The 18,462-nt window shown below is 45.5% G+C and overlaps 1 protein-coding gene across 1 annotated transcript in view; it reads right to left on the bottom strand.

Annotated features, from left to right (window-relative positions):
* Positions 1 to 18,462, bottom strand: part of SLC9A9 (solute carrier family 9 member A9) — a 485,438-nt gene that overhangs the window by 172,082 nt on the left and 294,894 nt on the right. The window contains exon 12 of the mRNA XM_081137930.1: positions 8,633 to 8,786. Within this exon, the coding sequence (XP_080994056.1) occupies positions 8,633 to 8,786 (154 nt within the window). The remainder of the gene's footprint in view (positions 1 to 8,632; positions 8,787 to 18,462) is intronic.

Genomic DNA, 18,462 nt, shown 5'->3' with positions numbered 1-18,462 from the left:
GCTGAAGTTAGTCCTGCTCTGTGGGGTGGGCCCTTGAATAGCTGATTCTCCAAGGAGGTTGGTGTTCGAAGTCAGTCCTTACAGCCAATCAGCCTAGGGGTAAATTCTTCCACTGATATGCCAAAAGCAATCAAGGCTCAACTATAGCAGGAGGGGGAGACTTGGAGTGCCCAGCTTGAGTGACCAGGAGGCTGTGCCACTGGCCCCGACAGAACACCTACTACACAATGCTACTCCTCTACCAAGCCTGGGAGACGTGGCACCTCTACCTGATTCATAGAAACAAACACAGGGAGGTTGCTAAAATGAGGAGACAAAGAAACATGTCCCAGAGGAAAGAACAGAACAAAACTCCAGAAAAAGAGCTAAACAAAATGGAAATAAGCAACCTACCAGATGCGGAGTTCAGAACACTGATTATGGGGATCCTCAAGGAACTTAGTGAGAACCTCAACAGCATAAAAAAGAACCAGTCAGAAATGAAGGACACACTAACTGAAATGAAGAATAATTTACAGGGAATTAACAGGAGAGTAGATGAAGCCGAGAATCAAATAAGCAATTTGGAATATAAGGAAGCAAAAAATACCCAATCAGAAGAGCAAAAAGATAAAAGGAACTGTAAAAATGAAGAGCCTTCTGGGACAACCTCAAGCGTACCAACATTCTCATCATGGAGGTACTGAAGAAGAAAAGAGGGAACAAGAAATTGAAAACCTATTTCAAAAAATAATGACAGAAAACTTTCCTAACCTGATGAAGGAAACAGACTTACAAGTCCAGGAAGTACAGAGAGTCCCAAACAAGAGGAACCCAAAGAGGCCCACAGCAAGACACATCATAATTAAAATGCCAAAGGTTAAAGACAAAGAGAGTGAACCTTAAAAGGAGCAAGAGACAAGCAGTTAGTTACCTACATGGGAGCTCCCATAAGACTGTCAGTTGATTTCTCAACAGAAACTTTTCAGGTCAGAAGGGAGTGGGAAGAAATAGTCAAAGTGATGAAAAGCAAGGACCTACAACCAAGATTACTCTACCCAGCAACGCTATCATTTAGAACTCAAGGTCAGATAAAGAGCTTCCCAGACAAAAAAAAGTTAAGGAGTTCATCACCACCAAACTTTATTATGTGAAATGTTAAAGGCTCTCTTTAAGAAGAAGAAAAAAAATATATAAAAAATATGAACAATAAAATGGCAATAAATATACACCTATCAGTGATTGAATCTAAAAGAACAAAATAAGCAAGCAAGCAGAACAGAAACAGACTCATAGATACAGAGAACATTCTGATGGTTGCCGGTCAGGAGCTGGGTTGGAAGGATGGGTGGAAAAGGTGAAGAGATTGAGAAGTACAGATTGGTGGTTACAAAATAGTCAGGGGGTGACAGCACAGCACAGGGAATGTAGACAGCAATATTGTAACAACTATGTACAGTGTCAGATGGGTACGAGATTTATTAGGATGCACTTAGTAAGTTATATAATGTCTAATCACTAGAGTGTAAACCTGAAACTAATATAATATTGTATGTCAACTGTAATTTAAAAATAAAACATGGTTTAAATAAAGAAAAAATAAAGGACAAGATCTGGCTCAAAGTAGACATGTGGCTTTCTGCTTGGGGCTCTCACAGGAAGGCTTTAAAACCCCTGGTGGTCTTGCTCAGAGGTGTGGACGATTCCCTGCCCAAGATGCTCTCATCCTGGCCTGTTTCACAGTGTTGTTGGGGTCACTGCAGGATTGCTGGTGCTTAGAACCTTGAGAAAATTCAGGAGTCTCATCTCATATTGTTTTGGCTAAAGTATCATCTACAGCTTTACAGATGAGATATGGTGGAGTGGAGAGCGGCCAGGATTAACTCAGACAGAAATGTGCAAATCAACTGGCTTGGGTTTTATTTTTAGATAGAAAGGAGCATGATGTTGAAGAGTTTAAGAGCAGTATGGAGGAACCACTGGGGATTCTGTGCAGGATCTTAGGGAGACAAGCTCAATATCTCCAGCATTGCTTCTTTCCATTATCAGACCAAGGCATGGATTCTCCAGCCCAAGCATGCACCTGGCCCCCGGAGGGCATATCATAACACACATCACTGGCTTCACCTCCAGAGTTTCTGAATCAGAACGTCTGGAATGGGGTCCAAGGATGCGCTTTTCTAGCTCCTATACTGGATAATACTTTATGACAACAGGCTAATAAATTCTCTTTAATAGAACTGAATGTTCATTGTTTGATAAACTTAATAAATGAGGGAAGTTTATTGATAATGATGTTCTCAAGAGCACATTGGAGAAATACGAACATGGCTAGTGGAAGACAGTTAGCAGTTGTCAAGATAAAGACTATTATCTCTGAAACTGAAAAGATTCTGTACACAGAAAGAAAGCATATTAAAGAGCCCAGATGGTATTGGAAGCAAATTTACAAGCTGCTAATTCATAATACGGATTATAAACCTAGTATACTTTTAGGTTAGCAATAAGTTTCTAGTCTCATCCAATATCTCTAATAGAGTATGCCGAACTAGATTGATTTGAACAATAAATATTTGAAGTTATGAACCATTTTTTAGAAAAGCCTCTGGAAAATAGAACAATTTTAAATGGGGGTTAGGGGTGGAAAATATAAAGTATGAGTCCACGTTCAAATAAATACAGGGTATCTCTCAGGCCTGCCAACTGATGTAAATTGATACAAAATATACAAATTGGTACAAAAGCAATACAAAATAATAAAATTGATATATATTGATGAAATGGTGCTAATTAAATATCAGAAAAGTACCTAAGCAGAGATTATATTAAGGAAGAAATAGAAGCGTGTTCTAGAAAGAATCTCTCTGGCTGTTGGATAAATATATTGCTTTTTGTAAGCATTTTTCTTTAAGAAGTTTATAATTTTGAATTCAGAAATAGGAGCTAGCTGTAATATTGATGAATCTAGTTATTACATAAAATGAACTAAGTTCCTCAAAGACTATAATTTCTTTTTATTTTTCATGTAAGCCATGTTTTCACAAATACAATTAATTGATAACACTATATATGCCATAGGCAGCAAAAGCGTGTTTGGACAAGAAAAGGCTCCAAATTGGTCATCCAGGTATTGTTATAGCAACATTTGTTGAGCACTTACTGTGTGCCCTGAATTCTTTATACAGGAAACACTTAATCCTTACAACAATGTAAACAGGTAGTTATTATTATTCCAATTTTACAGATAAGAGGATTGAGGCATGAAGATACTGAATTCATTCTTCAAGTTCCCACAGCTAGTAAGAGGGGGAGGAGGGGTGGGATCCACACCATCTGCCTCCAAGGTATGTATACTGATTTGCTGTGTTAATAGACCACTAAAGCATGTCATTAAACATGCAGGAGACTGGATACTAGGAAGGAAACCAAACAGAATTCAGCTAGAAATGGAGGGAACTTAATTATCTGTATTCCTCTGTTATATCAAATTGACCTTTCCTCACCTCAGTAATAATTGAAGTCTTCTAAGCAGATGTACTTAACTCTGCTGTTGTGTAAGATTTAAAAATATTACTAAGACAGTTCTCTGTTTACCTCTGTGTGCATTCCTATGATGGCTTTTATTACAAACTCTATAGCCAGTGGATATAAATGATAAAAATAAAAAAATCCTTCTAGGATGGCATATAATAGGGATGGGTCGTAAACCAAAAAGAATTTAGATATTCAGCTAAAATAATGGCAGTGGAGACAATGTACTAACTGAAAGTTACTCACTCTGCCAAGGACACAGGCCAGTGTGTGATTTGTTTGTTTTGTGAAAGAGGCCAACATCCATCTGACTTAAGATCCAGAATAGTTTTGGGAAGTGGGCATGAGGGTGGCAAATTCCCATAATTCCAAATTCCTTTGAGGACAACAAACTTCCCTGCCTGGCTACTTCGGAGCACGGCTGGTCTTGTTTGCCTGTGACTGTCCTAGGCCAAAGAGGAGAGCTGGGCCAAAGACTCCTGTGCTCCGTGAGCCCTGCAACCCAATCCCTCGTGATGGCGAAGATTACTGTGTTTGTTTTTAACAGGTTTGTCTTGCCTATAAAAGCACATCTCTTTTCCCCAGAAGATTTGTTAATCAAGGATTGCAGGCGTTAGGAATGAGCTCATTTCTGTAGGGGGCAGAAGAGCTGGGTGCACACGCCCTGGGCTCAGGCTGCCTGGGCTGGAGTTGGCTCTGCAGCCCAACAGTGGTGTGACCCTGGGCCACTTTGCCACCCACCCTAGAAGGTAGCTACTATTATTATTCCCATTTCATATGATAGAGGCTGAGTCATAGGGAAGCTATGTGCCTTACAATTAATTATCTAATATTTGGCACAGAATGAGTGCTCGATAAAAGTTGTTACTGTGTGAGATGTTAGAAGCCAAAATCTGGAAAATGCAGGAGCCGTCTTCCTGAAGGCACGTTCAGTGCCACCTGGAATACAGGTTCTGCTTCTCAGGTGAGCAAGGCTTTCTGTACTGAGGTTCAGGTATTTGGAAGAGATGGGTCCAGCATTCCTCTCTGGGGAACCCAGGAAAGGTTTACACTGTGGTATGGGGTCTGTTCTCGTGCATTTGGTTAGCTCCATAGGTGCCCTACCCTAAGCCAAGGATTGGGTTACCACCCACACTAAGCACATGGCCGGAGAGCTCTGCCCTGTTGGCCTTGGAGGTTTATCGGTGGGCCTGGGCAATCGTGGCGATAGTCCTGTTTACTGGCCTCTATAGGCAGTTTGTTCCCTGGCTAAGAGCAGAGCCCCTCCCTGGAGACTGTGGTTGGTCTTCTTTACCACCAGTGCTGATGTGTCCCAAAGGGGAAGACAGCGGGTCCTAATCAAGAAAACCTTTTTTGCCTTTTGCAGGAGTACCCCCATGATAATACCAGGGGAGTCTTCTCATTTTCTCTAGAATTTTTAAAAACAAAGATCTGTGATATATTTCAACTGCTGCATTAAAATATTGTATTATTTTAAAAATAAAATAAAACAGCTTTAGGACAAGAAGTTTGAATGTGCCTAAGATAGGACTTACTCAACGGAGAATTTGTTTCACATGTAAAGATCATTCTGAGTTTCTCTAAGCTCAAGGTCATTGCTGTCTTAAAGTCGTTCCCATCAAGGTTCAATTCCTGTCAGTAGCATAACTTTTTCCTTATATAGAACACTCTCTGCATCCTACTACAGCAGTTTCTGACTAAATGGCAAATTTTATAGGAATAAAAAATATCAACTCAAGTTTCTGGTAACTCAATTTTACAGACCTAATAATTTAAGAGGAAAAAAATAGAATTAAAACAATCAAGACGGAAAGGCAATGTAAAATGTATAACTAAGTGACACAGCGAGGGAGGGAGCTTGGCTCACTCACTATTCCATTCGCATCCCTGTCCCTGGGTTTCCACACTATTTTATTAAAGTCCGATTACTTATATTCTGGTATTTTATGCAAAGAGTCTGATCTGAAAGTTGATTAATGAAACATTGTTCTGTAAGCAAGGAAGGTCTTGCTAAATATAATCTAATAGATAGACAACTTTGATCTCACTTATAGGTGGAATCTAATCAACAAACTAATTTAACAAACAAAATAGAGAGAGATTCATAGATACACAGAACAGACTGACAGCTGGGGGGGGTGGGGGTTGAGTGAAAAAAGATGAAGGGATTAAACAAACTATATATATGTGTGTGCGTGTGCATGCGTGTATGACACACAGACAAAGAGGGCAGTGTGGTGACAGGAGAGGGGTGGGGGAGGTGGAAGAGGGCAGAGGGGGGACCCGCAGTGGCAGAAGGAGACTTGACTTTGGGTGTGGAGCGCGCGATGCGTGTGTAGATGATGCTTGTTGAGTTGTACACTTGAAACCTGTGCGGTTTTATCAGCCAATGTCACCCCCATAAATGCAATAAAAAGTAAATAAAACAGACTCTATGATGGCTCTGAGGTTTCTTTGATGGTGCTCTAAACCGCAACAGAGACGAGCGCATCTGCTGGTGTCACTGTAACACGGCGGGGCCGGACTTATGTGGCTTTGCTGGCCGGCAGCCTGGGGGCTGACTCGGCCCGGCCTGTCCCGTCCCCGCCCCGCGCGCTCCCGCCCGCGCGCTCCCGCCCCGCGCGCTCCCGCCCGCGCTCTCCCGCCCCGCGCGCTCCCGCCCCGCGCTCTCCCGCCCCGCGCTCTCCCGCCCCGCGCGCTCCTCCCTCTCCCCCCCCCCCGCTCCCCCGCCCCGCGCTCTCCCGCCCCGCGCTCTCCCGCCCCGCGCTCTCCCGCCCCGCGCGCTCCCGCCCGCTCCCCCCGCGCACCCGCCGCGCCCCTCAAGCCGGCGGCCCCCGGCGCTGGCCCTGGGCGGTCACACCGCGCCGTCCCCCTGCCCCGCAGCCCGGCGCGCGGCGGTTAGTATGAGCCCGTCTCCGGGCAGGCGGGTCCAGGTGTTGCTGGATGCGGTAGAGACGCGCTCTCAGGCCCTGGCGGGCTCCCGGAGGCGGACCCGGGCCTGGGTGACAGCCCAGCGGCGGGTCGGGGCTCACGCTGTAACCCGGCCTCGCTGCGGTGCCCTTGCCCGCGCGGACGCCCTGGCCCCCGGGCCTGCCCCTCTGGTGGCCGCCTCACGCTGGCCTCGGTCCCCTCGGCTGGGTCTCTGCCCTGACTTCGGGTAACACTCTCGTTCCCAGCTGAGGTTCCCATGCCCCCCTCCAGACTGGAGCCCCCAGCTCCTTCCCTAAATACTCCAACCTCGCCTTATTTCTCTCTCCTCCTGGCTGGCGGCCAAGCCTGGCATTGAATCTGTGGGCCCTTCGAACCCAATCCTGCCGGGCATCTCCCTGCCCCGGCAGCCCCGCGCTGCGCCCCGCAGGGCACAGTGACCCCGGCTAAGGGCCTCCAGGGCCCTCGCTGTGGGGCTGAGGTGGGCATCGCCACCTTTCCTTCCTGGCCCTGCCCTGCCCTGCCCTGGCCTGTAACCTCGATAACCGGGCAACCTGCCCCGCCCCGTTACTGCAGCTCCCTCGCGCCCACCTGCAGGTGAGAGGCCGCCTAGGCTCCCGCACCCCTGGGGTCAGCGATGCCGCTGGGAATCCCTGGGCGAGCACGAGGATAAACGTGTCACCCTCTTCAGGATATGAAAGCAGTGGTAGAAAATAGGTTGTATTCGCACTACTTGAAGAAATGTTGACACCATTTCATTTTCTGAATATTCTAATTTACCTGATAGCATATTGGATATTTTTCCTTGTGGAGATCGGTAACCTCTAACTTTTGTCTTCCAAGCCCTGATTTTTGCAAGTCTGAATCTACCGGCCCAATGTTATTTTCCAGGAATCTGAGCACACCGCCTTCTTACCAACAGTTCTCCCCGCCCAGGGCTGTGGAGCTCAGTGCGATGTGTGCCGTCCATAGGAGCCCACAGTAACCGCCCCTGGGAAAGAACTGCAGCCACTTGTATGCTTAGAAGGCCATTCAGCAAGCGTTTCATAACACTTTCCACTCACCTTTGTCAGAGCCCTTTTATGAGCTTGGCCAACGTTCACAATGCGAGAGGCCCTTTTTTGCTTGAATTTGGTTCAGAGCGGAGCCTTGGCCCAGGTTAGGTAGCTTAGGCATAAGCTTCCTTACACTAAACTTCTTACTAAGTAAACTCCCTGCTTCTGCTTCCTCTGCCAAATGCACAGAAAATCAGCAGTAAATGCTTAACAAAAGAATATTGCATTTGTGGTTATAGTCATTTAATTTTCCATGTCAGTTATTTATTCAATCCTACCAAGTGCCAGGCACTGTATTGGTGCTGGAATAAGGCCCTTGTCTGTAGTAATTTTCCTGGAAGTCCTTTCCCGGTCAGGCAGAGATGGGTGTGAATTTGCCTCACAGAGAACAGGCAGGGCCCCGGGACGGAGTGTGTGACCCACCAAGATGTACGGCTCTAGAAATAAAACGTGATTCACCTAAAGTATCATTACATTTGGAATATGAAAATGAGGATCTGGGTCAAAGACACACTTAAATAAAGATAGCATTAAAAAACAGATTTACCCGTTTTCGCAATTGGCACAAGCTGTGAGTCTTTGCCACGCTGCCTGCTCCCCGCATACCTCACCTTGCGGCACCCATCTACAGGCACCGCGACCCGGGGGCCCCTGCTGGAGCCCAGCACAAGCTGAGCACTGTCTGGCTTGTCCGTAGCCTCCCTCTGGCTAAACTTGTGGCTCGCCAGTCAGGTATGTGTAAGCATGTCCCGAGTCCCCAGCTCTACCGTAAGTGCCGTGAGGAATTAAAAGTGAAACAAGCTCACTGTCTCCTCGGTAGTCCCGCTTTCTCTGTGTGAATCCTGTTGGGCTGTGAGTGCCTCGAGGAGGGGACCACGTCTTACTCATTTGTGTAACCGCCATAACCGATCTCAGTGTACTAAAGGGTGCTGAATGGAGGACTTCATAGGTAAATTAACCATTTCCAGGGACAGGCAGTAAACAGACATCACCCCGAGGTTTCTGGGCGTCTTGGAGAAGTTGACAGTTGGCGACAGGCCATATCGGGCCACCTTGTGACTGATGCTACTTTGCCCCTGTACTTGGAGCAGGTCAGCACAGCCCTGCCTCGGCGGTGCCCTCGCCCGGGGGCCACTCACCTGATCTGCAGCCAGGCCAGCATGGGGGTGGTCCCTCCTCCGAACACCCAGACTGTGAAGAACACGAGCAGCAGCGCCGTGGTGAACATCATCTGCTTGGGCTGCGAGCCCGTGTCCCGAATCGCCAAGGCGAACGCGATGGCTCCTCGCAGGCCTGCCGGGAAGCAGACAGCGTGAACATCCGTGCAAGTCTCCTTCTCATTTAGTCGAATTTATCTTTATAATTTGCTAACAAACAAAACTACTTTTCAAACACAGTTACTTTATAAATTAAACTTTTTATTTAGAAATATGTAATGGTAGGTTCATAGGCAGTTGTAAGAAATAACAGAGACTTTTCTTGTGCCCTTTCCCCCCAGTGACAACATCTTGCAAACTAGCAGAACAACGTCACAGCCACAATTCTGACACCGACACGGGCGAGGTCTAGTGCATTCTCATCAGCACCAAGACCCCTGGGTCCTTTTTATAACCACACCCACTTCCCTCCTACCCCCCTCCTACCTCCTCCTACCCACCCTCTCCTACCCGCCCCTCCTACATGCCCTCTCCTACCCGCCCCTCCTACCCACCCTCTCCTACCCGCCCCTCCTACATGCCCTCTCCTACCCGCCCCTCCTACCCACCCTCTCCTATCCCCCCTCCTACATGCCCTCTCCTACCTGCCCCTCCTACCCACCCTCTCCTACCCCCCCTCCTACATGCCCTCTCCTACCCGCCCCTCCTACATGCCCTCTCCTACCTGCCCCTCCTACATGCCCTCTCCTACCTGCCCCTCCTACCCACCCTCTCCTACCCCCCCCTACATGCCCTCTCCTACCCGCCCCTCCTACCCACCCTCTTCTACCCCCCCCTCCTACCCGCCCTCTCCTACCCGCCCCTCCTACATGCCCTCTCCTACCCGCCCCTCCTACATGCCCTCTTCTACTCGCCCTCTCCTAAACACTCCCTCTTCCATTTCTGGCAACCAGTAATCAACTTTCCATTTCTGTAATGTTGCCATTTCAAGCGTGTTCTCTAAATGAAATCATGAAGTATGTAGCCTCTTGAAAGTGGCTTTTTTTCACCCAGCATAATTCTCTGGATACTCATCCAGTTGTCAAATCTATCAATAGTTTGTTCCTTTTTATTACCGAGAGAATCCCATGGTACGGATGTTTCAGTTTGTCTAACCATCCAGCTATTGAAGGACATCTGGGTTGTTTCCAGTTTGGGCTCTTACAAATAAGGCTGCCGTGAGTGTAAACCTAAGTTTTCATTTCTCTGAGATAAATTCCCAGGACTGAAGTCACTGAGGCATATGGTATTTGTATGTTTTTAAAAGAAATGACCAGACTGTCTTCCAGAGTGGCTGTACCGTTTCGCATTCCCACCCGCCGTGTATGTCACCCTGTGGCTCTGCACCCTCACCAGCATTCAGTGTTGTCACTATTTTTTTACTTCAGCCTTTCTGATAGGTGTATGTAATAGCTCATTGTGGGGGTTTTGTTTTGTTTTTTAATATATATTGATTTCAGAGGGAGGAAGGGAGAGGGGGAGAGAGAGATAGAAACATCAATGATGAGAGAGTCATTGACCGGCCGCCTCCTGCATGCCCCCAACTGCGGACAAGCCTGCAACCGGGGCCTGTGCCCTGACGGGGAATCGAACCGTGATCTCCTGGATCCTAGGTCAGTGTTCAACCACTGAGCCACGCCCTGCTACGCTCATTTTTGTTGTTGTTCTCATATTGGTTTTTTATTTTTACTTTATTTATTTATTTTTTAAAATTTATTTTTGTTTAAAATATTACAGATGTCCCTTTTTCTCCCCTATGACCCATTCCACCCTGTCACATCCCTCTCCCCAGTCCCTCTCCCCACCATTGTCCGTGTCTCATTTTTGGTTTTAATTTGCGTTTTCCTGATAACTAATGATGAACATTTTTTTAATGTGCTTATCTGTTATCTTTATACCCTCTTGGTGAAATGCCTCTTCATGTTTTTACTTCGTTTTCCAATTGGGCTGTTGGATTTTGAGCATTAAGTTTTGAGAGTTCTTTAAATATTCTAGGTAGTAGTCCTTTGATGATATATAGTTCCTCCCACTTCGTAGCTCTTTATTGATGAAATGTAACCTGTTGAGTTTTGCTTTTATGAATCATGTGTTTGAAATCATGTCTAAGAAGTTTTTGCTAAGGTCCAGGTACCAAAGTTTTCCTCCTGTGTTTTTAAATTTTTTTCCAAATTTGTTTAGCTTTCCATTTTACATTTAAGTCCCTGATCATTTTGAATTAAGTTTTCTATAAGGTTGGGGTTCACTTTTCGTCTATGGATGTTTAATTGCTCCACTGAATTGCTTTTGTGCCTTTGTCAAAAGTCAGTCGGGTGTATTCGTGTGTCTCTGTTTTTGGTTCTCTGTTCTGTTCCACTGATATGTGTGTCTGTCCTTCTAACCGTACACTGTATGGTTACTCAGACATAAGATTGAGGAGAGTGACATATTTCATTTTCAAAATCATTTTAATTATTCTAGGTCTTTTGCTTTTCCATAAAATTTTAGACTAATTTTGTCTACATCTAAAAAAAAAATCTTTCTGGGCACATTTGCTTTAAAAAAATCAAATGTGTCAGATGACAATAAAAAAAAGTTTATGGATCCTTGAAACTTATTAAAAATGAATAAATAACACTGAAGAACTTCCCAGCTCGAGTAAATGCTCTTACAAAGCCCATAATCTAAACCAATCTATTAAAACCTGCATTTTTCCTGTTTTATTTTTTTCTTCATTAACAATATGTTAATTAAATTTTCATGTCAAAATTTCAAATCAAAGTGTGGTAACATTAAAAAAAGAGATGTAGACTTTGAAGAAAAGTAAACAAAAGCACAAGTAGTAAAGTGAAAATTAAAATGGAAAGTCTCTTTTGGGTAACACAAGACTCGCAACACATTTATGGGTCCTGTTATATCAGGTAACGGAACAAATAAACATTTAGAATGACAGCAAGTAAAGTTAAAGACAGTGATTTGGTTATTTTTATCAACATGCTTAAATCGCATAGGTAAAATGTAGTGGTCTACTTTTTATAATATTTACTGTATCATCTAGATTTCTAAATTTCCAAATCTTTATTCATATGTTTAAAAAGTTTTAGAAATTGGATAGTAGGAGGGTGAGGAAAGCTGAAATTAGCCGGCTACCCCTGGGTTTCCCACTTGGAGCACAGGGCTCCCTCCCCCTCCACGCTGCGAGCCCGAGAGACAGGCGGCGGAGGCTCAGGCTCACATCCCCAGACAAGACGCCCCAGGGCGAGAGCACCTGCACTCGGCTCTAAAATAAAATACTGTCAAGGAGCAAAGTGCAGCGGAGGAAGGAAATGATTCTAAATCTCCATGTAGGCAAGGAAGTGGCCTGAAGGTAAGGAAGGTGACATTTGAAGAAAATACTAGTGAACAAGTTCTACCCCGAGATGCTGAGCCCCTGAGACGGCCCCAGGGGTGCTTCTGTGTTCAGACCGGCTGCGGATGCGGGGGTGGGGGTGGGTATGAATAACCCTGGATTCTGGGGAATCTTCTAACAATATTGGCTCCCGGAAACACAGACAGTGTCGCTAGGGAATGAAACTGAAGGAAATAGTCTTACAGACTTTGTATCTGAGCAGAGGGTCGGAGGCCGGGTGCAGCTCGCAGGTCTGGTCGCCTGCAGGCCTGTGGCCCGCGTGGCCTTTCCATGCTCTCACTTCCTCTGGCCCAAAGCCGGGGTCTCTGGGAAGGATCGCTACCCCCAGTCCAGGGGTGAGTATGAGGGGTGCTAAGTGCTAAGAGCCTAATTGTTTATTGAATATTTATGTGTGCGTGCACTTTGAACTTCTGTGAGAAGGAAAAGAATAGAAATTAGAATAAAAGTTAAAATTACTATATCATTCTTATTGTAAACTCTTTCATGTTAGATATCGAGGACAACCGTTTATTTTCCTAAATATGTTTAGTAGTACATTGCTATTTTGTTAAACTAGAATAACTATGTTCTTAAATCTAAATTATCTATACGTGAGTATTTCTTGATTTAAAAATATACTCAAAGATGTCTATTATTCTGACTTCATATATATATACACAGATATATCCTATATATCTACCTCTTGATATTTATAGAATGCAATGCAGAGGTCTCTAAAAAAAACAAAAGTCCTGCCATGCCTTGTACTTGCACAGGTGGAAAACTATTGCTAATTAGGGCCAGACTCCAAGATGTTGGCAAGAGGCTGCCTTCTCCATATAATGACCATCTAAAACCCCCTGGAAACAGTGCTTGGGAGCAGAGTTATCTGTCCAGAGTCCTGGTCACATGTGGCACACCCGGCACATGGCAGGTGCGACGTCCTGGCAGTGTGGGGAGCGTGATAGGAAGTGAGGTTGCCAAGTGGACTCCAGATAAGAACCATTGCCTGTCTCCCACTCCTTTATGATCCCAAAGTTATATGTCACACATTTGGAGCCTAGACAATTGTCAAATCAAAGACCATTCATTGCTTCATTCAATACGTGTGTCTTAGCTGGAACAAAACATCAATAGGCTGTGTAGCTTCAACAACTGCAATTTACTGCTCAGGGTTTTGGAGGCTAGGTGGCCAAGATCGCGGCCAGGTCCTGGAGAGCATGCTCTTCCTGGCTTGCAGAAGGCCACATCCTTGCTATGTGAGAGCAAGCTCCCTGGGCCTCGGCTTGTAAGGGCACTAATCCTATCATAGGGCCCCACTCTCATAACCTCCCAAAGGCCCCACACCAAATGCCATCACAGGGGATTAAAGCTTCAACGTATGAATTTGAGGGGACACGATTCAGTCCATAGCAGTCTGCATTGATTAGCTGCTATGTGGAGGTCCTGTGCCCACTTATCCTACCTTCTTAACACAACGGACTTGGGAAACAGAGGGCTTTAGGACTAAAATAAATTACTTAGGCAACCAACAAAATACTAGAAATGAAAAATTGCTATTTACTTGGTTTCTTTTAGCAAATCACTATTTCCAGAGAACACAGAGCATTTTGCTTAGAAACCCAGCAAACCCAGAACTGATCGCCGAGCTTGTGTTTAGTTTCATTTTACGGGGCCCTTTGGACTTAACTCTCTTTTTCTCTTTGTTGTCTATGCTTTGGGGGTTGAAAACGATACCATTTCATTTCAGACAGGTTTACTTTGCAGAGATTCGACATATTTCACAGAGTTAGTTGGAATGTTAACATCATCTTGGGGAAATAAAAGAATTACCTGCAGTTAAATGCAGTTTCATTTAAAATTGGCCTCTAAGGGATCCTTATGTTAATTACAATTACTTTCTATTCATAACAATAGAAGAGTATCAGTTATCACCAAGGAAAGCTTTGTAGCAAGGACCCCTGCTGCAAAAAAATGTGCATTTTCCTGTTTATCTTTAAAGAGCAAAAGTGAAACTTAATCTGTTATACATTTGCAAATGTGTTCTGAATGGTGATGGTCCCATACAATTACATTTAAATCAAAGCAATATAAATAAGTTTTATTGAAGGCAAAGCAGTAGTCAAAAACTATTTACTGAGCACTCAGTGTGTGCTGCACAATACACAAAATGGTGGGGGTGGGGAAGGAGTGGGGGTGGGGCTTGGGGAATGTGATGAGGAAATTTGGAGGCTAGTGTGACCAAGATCTGATGGAATGACCTCTAATCTAGGACTCATGGTCCTGCATAAATGACTCTCTTAACTGGTAAATTGTGATAGGTGTAGAGTATGCTTTGCATGTGTAGTCTAATGAAGGAAAAGGTAAGATTGCTAAACTTATGGGGGCCCAAGTTATGACCATTGTCAACAGATGTGTAATGTTTCAGACACTGAAATTATTGGTGGATTAAAGAAGACTTTGAATATGTGATTTTCTGTACTGAAATTATATTCTCCCATTCAAATTCTCTCCAGGTCTTTCTTCTATAACCCTCACCCAAACTTTACCTAATTTCAGCTGGTCTTCAGAGCTCAGCTGAGCCACTGACTTCTCTGCGAAGCCTCCTGTGAGGTCTGGGCCTCACTGGGCTAACTTACATTCCTAGTCAACCTGTACCAGGGAATTTATGACACTACATTGTAATTGGCTGGCTCTTTGTTTATCTACAACACCTAGAAAAATGCCAAGCACATAATAGGTGCTCAGCAAATATTTGTTGAACAAATTGTGGACTATAGAGGGGCCACATATTAAACCTGACAAGCTGAGGGGAGGCCTGCATGGTAGACTTTACAAACTGAAAGATTAAAAGTAAGCACACTGTGAGGGCCTGGAATGGAAAATACTGGGTGGCCAGGAAACGAAGCTGAGACCAGGTAGCCAGAAGGAACACCAGATAAGCTGACAGCAATAATGCCACCACCCCTCCACTTCCTACTCAGAAACGCAGCGGTGGCTGATTTGATCTCCCTCTAAGTGCCTGCTTCCTTGCAGATGAAAACTCCTGACCCGCATGTGCAGTTGATGGAGGTTTGCCCGCTCCGTGCCCCTCCTGGGGCGGTGGTAGGGAGCTATGCTGCCCTCTTGCCCCACAGTGCAGGCACGGACATAGTTACCAGACAGCGCAGCTGGAAACGGAAGTCACCCGACCCTGAAGTGAAGATTCTGCAAGCCCGCCTTTCAAAAGCCTGGCTTTCCCCACAAGCCCACTTTGCCCCCAGCTTATAAAAGCACCAAGCAGAGCCAGCCCCCAGCCAGTTCACAGGACCTTCCTTTCCTCTGTGCTGCCTCCCTTGTGCTCAAGCACAAGCTTAATAAAATCTGTCCAGAAGTTTCCCAGGTGGTTCCTCTTGATTTTTATCTTGGGGAGCCCCAAACCCCAGCACTGGTAACACTAGGATGGTCTGAACATAAAACGTCCTAATCAAAAGCAGGTCATGGTGGGTTGTCCCGTCCGAGGCCTGTAGCTTCCCTGACAGAGGCCAATCTTTACCTTAATTGAGCCTGCCTATTGTCTTTTTGCATCTAAGATAACACAACTTTGAAATGTCAGAGTGATCTTTCCCAGGCCTGAGGGGTCTGGCCCACCAGGTCACAAGGCCGCAGAGCCCCTCGTTATCATCTTGTTCCCTGAGTACCGTGTCTATGTGCTGTAAATGTTAACTGTTAACTCTCCTGTGCCCGGCAAGGTGAAAGAAGTGTGTGTCTCTTCATCTTACTCTGTCCAAGTCCAGAGATTTCTCTGCTTTGATTTCTTCCACGCTCTTCAGCATCAGTAGGTTTCAGGTGACCCTCCTTACATTTTCTCCTTTGATTCTAATGTTTGAAATCAGCTACAAAATTGCCACTCTTGGGCCTGGCCGGCCGGGCATGGCTCAGCAGTTGAGCATCGACCTAGGATCCAGGAGATCCTGGTTTGATGCCCGGTCAGGGCACATGCCCAGGTTGCAGGCTCGATCCCTCCCAGGAGGCAGCCGATCAGTGTCTCTCATCATTGATGTTTCTGTCTCTCTCCCTCTCCCTTCCTCTCTCTGAAATAAAAAAGATATATACATATAAAAAAGCTGCCACTCTTGGGAGCATTTTTGCAACCTGTTGAGATTTTGCTTCTTGGCAATTGTCATCAGATTAGCTCAAATAATCTCTTGTAAAACTTTTTCTTAGGCTGGATGCTCTTTCATCGACAAAGTCAATGAATGGATGCATGTTCTGGTTTTCCATGATTCCAGATTATATATGGAAAAACGACCAGCACCTCCTACTTTAATGAAATGGTTGAGTAATTGTTCCTTCAAGTTTAGCTTCTGCCCTTTTCTTATTTACTGAGACCCTGAAAGCATTATATGGAGAGTCAAGAGACCTGGGACCTGTTCGGAGACCTGCCCCTGACAGGTTGTATATCCTAAGTGGGTTCCCTCATCTGGATCTGTGTTGCCTCATCTCTAAATGGAGGTTTTATGATAGGCAGTTAGACAGACATCAGCAGAACAGGGACAGTGGGCCAGGTACAGAAGGTCATCAGGGTGGAAAGCCCCAGGTGCCTAGCAAAGAATAATTGTAGGGTGGGACCTCGCCCCCAAGGTGCCTTTCCTCCCCTAGTATATTGCTGGTCATGCAGTTTGGACCCCCTGACCTTTCCTCCCTAGAGATAACATTTAGGCCTCAGTTGTATTTCAGCTCCAGGCCCAGAAAAGCAGCAAAACCAGCCACAGCTGATCTCAGGACCAGCTGCAGTGAATGATGGCCCCCACCGTGGTGCCAACCAGTCAATCAGTGGAGACCAGGACCCTGAAAGGACACACCTGGAAAGCTGCTGAATATTATAATAAGATCTTTCCCTGGGACCTCCCCTAAGCTCTCCACGATGAAAACCACTAGGACAGAGGACCCAGCGCTCTCCCTCCAGGGAGTATGTCCATGCCTTTCCCCTTTCCCATCCCCCATCCCCTATCCCCTACTCCCCCACCCCAGGCACATTAGCATTAGCTTCCTCCAGCCCTTCCTTTGCCTTTCTAATTTGTTTCCTGAGCCCATTTCTTCTATGAATCACTTCTTCTACATCTGTGATTCACGTCTTGGCTCCAAATTCTTCCTAGCCAGAACGCAAGTACCAAGGTTGCTGTACCCAGGTCTGGTCTGACCCCACAGGCCTAAAACCCAGTGCCGTTCCCTCCCCCTACAACAGTTTTAGGACTAGACTTATGGTCTTTAACTAGAGGTACACATCAGAATCAGCAGTGGAACTTAAAAAGATATGCAGTCCTTGACACTAGTGTCCTAACTCCAGAGAGCTGGATTCAGCAAGGAGTGGGTCACATGGTCGCTCGGGCTCCTCTGACTGCCCTGCGCACCACCTTGGTCCAAAGCCCATTGCCTCACTCCCTGACTGCTTCTAACAGACACTCTAGTCTCTTGGCCTCACAGCTCGTCTTCTCCTCCTTCCAGGCTATTCATGTCCTGTTGAACAGTTTCCTCAAAACCTAACTTTATGAGGTTGTGATCTGACCCACCAACTGCAAGTGACATCCCACAGACCATTGAGACTCTAATCCGAACCTCACCCCACTTTTTCCACATGTTATTTCTTCCCCACTGAGAACTTTTCATACCAAGCACATGGGCTTCTCTCTTCTTACCTCTGGGCCATGGCCCCACTGTTAGCCCACTGTTTGCCTTTCCTGCCTCTATTCCACCCTCGTGGAGTTCCCCCAATACTCAGTCCACATTGCTCTCTCTCTTAGAAATCCTATAAAACAGGTTGCACATGCCACTTATTATTTATGCCATTTAATGGATTATTAAATGATAGTCTGAAATAAATTGTTTAATGCGATCTGTTGTTTAACCTTAATTTTAATCTTTTAAAAGGTTGGTGTTACATCTTTCTTACACAGTTTTTATATCTCTCATAGTACCCAAAACACAAAACTTATAAATGCTATTAAATTGAATGATTGCAGTGGTTTTAGATCCTCTAGATATGAGGTGGTGATATTCATGGATTCATTTCTTTATCCATTTGGGCCCCAGGGGATAGCAGTAACCAAAAGATAGTCTCTACTTTAAAGGAGATTCCAGATTAGTTAGAAACTATTTATATGATGTAGGGTAAGATGATAGAAAATGTGTTTATGTGAGGGGTGAGGTGGGGTGTTTAGGTGGTTGAGAAAGCCACCCTGGTTAGTGACAGTTGAGCGGAATCTCTAAAGCGTGAGAGATGTCACGTGCATATCTGAAAGAGCAACGTTCCAGGCCTCTGGAACGGTAGACGCAGCGGCCCTGAGGCAAGAGGATAGCTGCGTGTTCAAGTAGCAGCAGAGGGGCTGGGCGGCTGGGATGGAATAAATGGGGGTGAAGGGGAGGAGAA

This window comes from Miniopterus schreibersii (genome assembly GCF_964146895.1).
Source record: "Miniopterus schreibersii genome assembly, chromosome: 5".
Taxonomy (NCBI): Eukaryota; Metazoa; Chordata; class Mammalia; order Chiroptera; family Miniopteridae; genus Miniopterus; species Miniopterus schreibersii.
The sequence above is the reverse complement of the archived record's forward strand: the minus strand, read 5'-3'. Positions and strand labels throughout refer to the sequence as shown.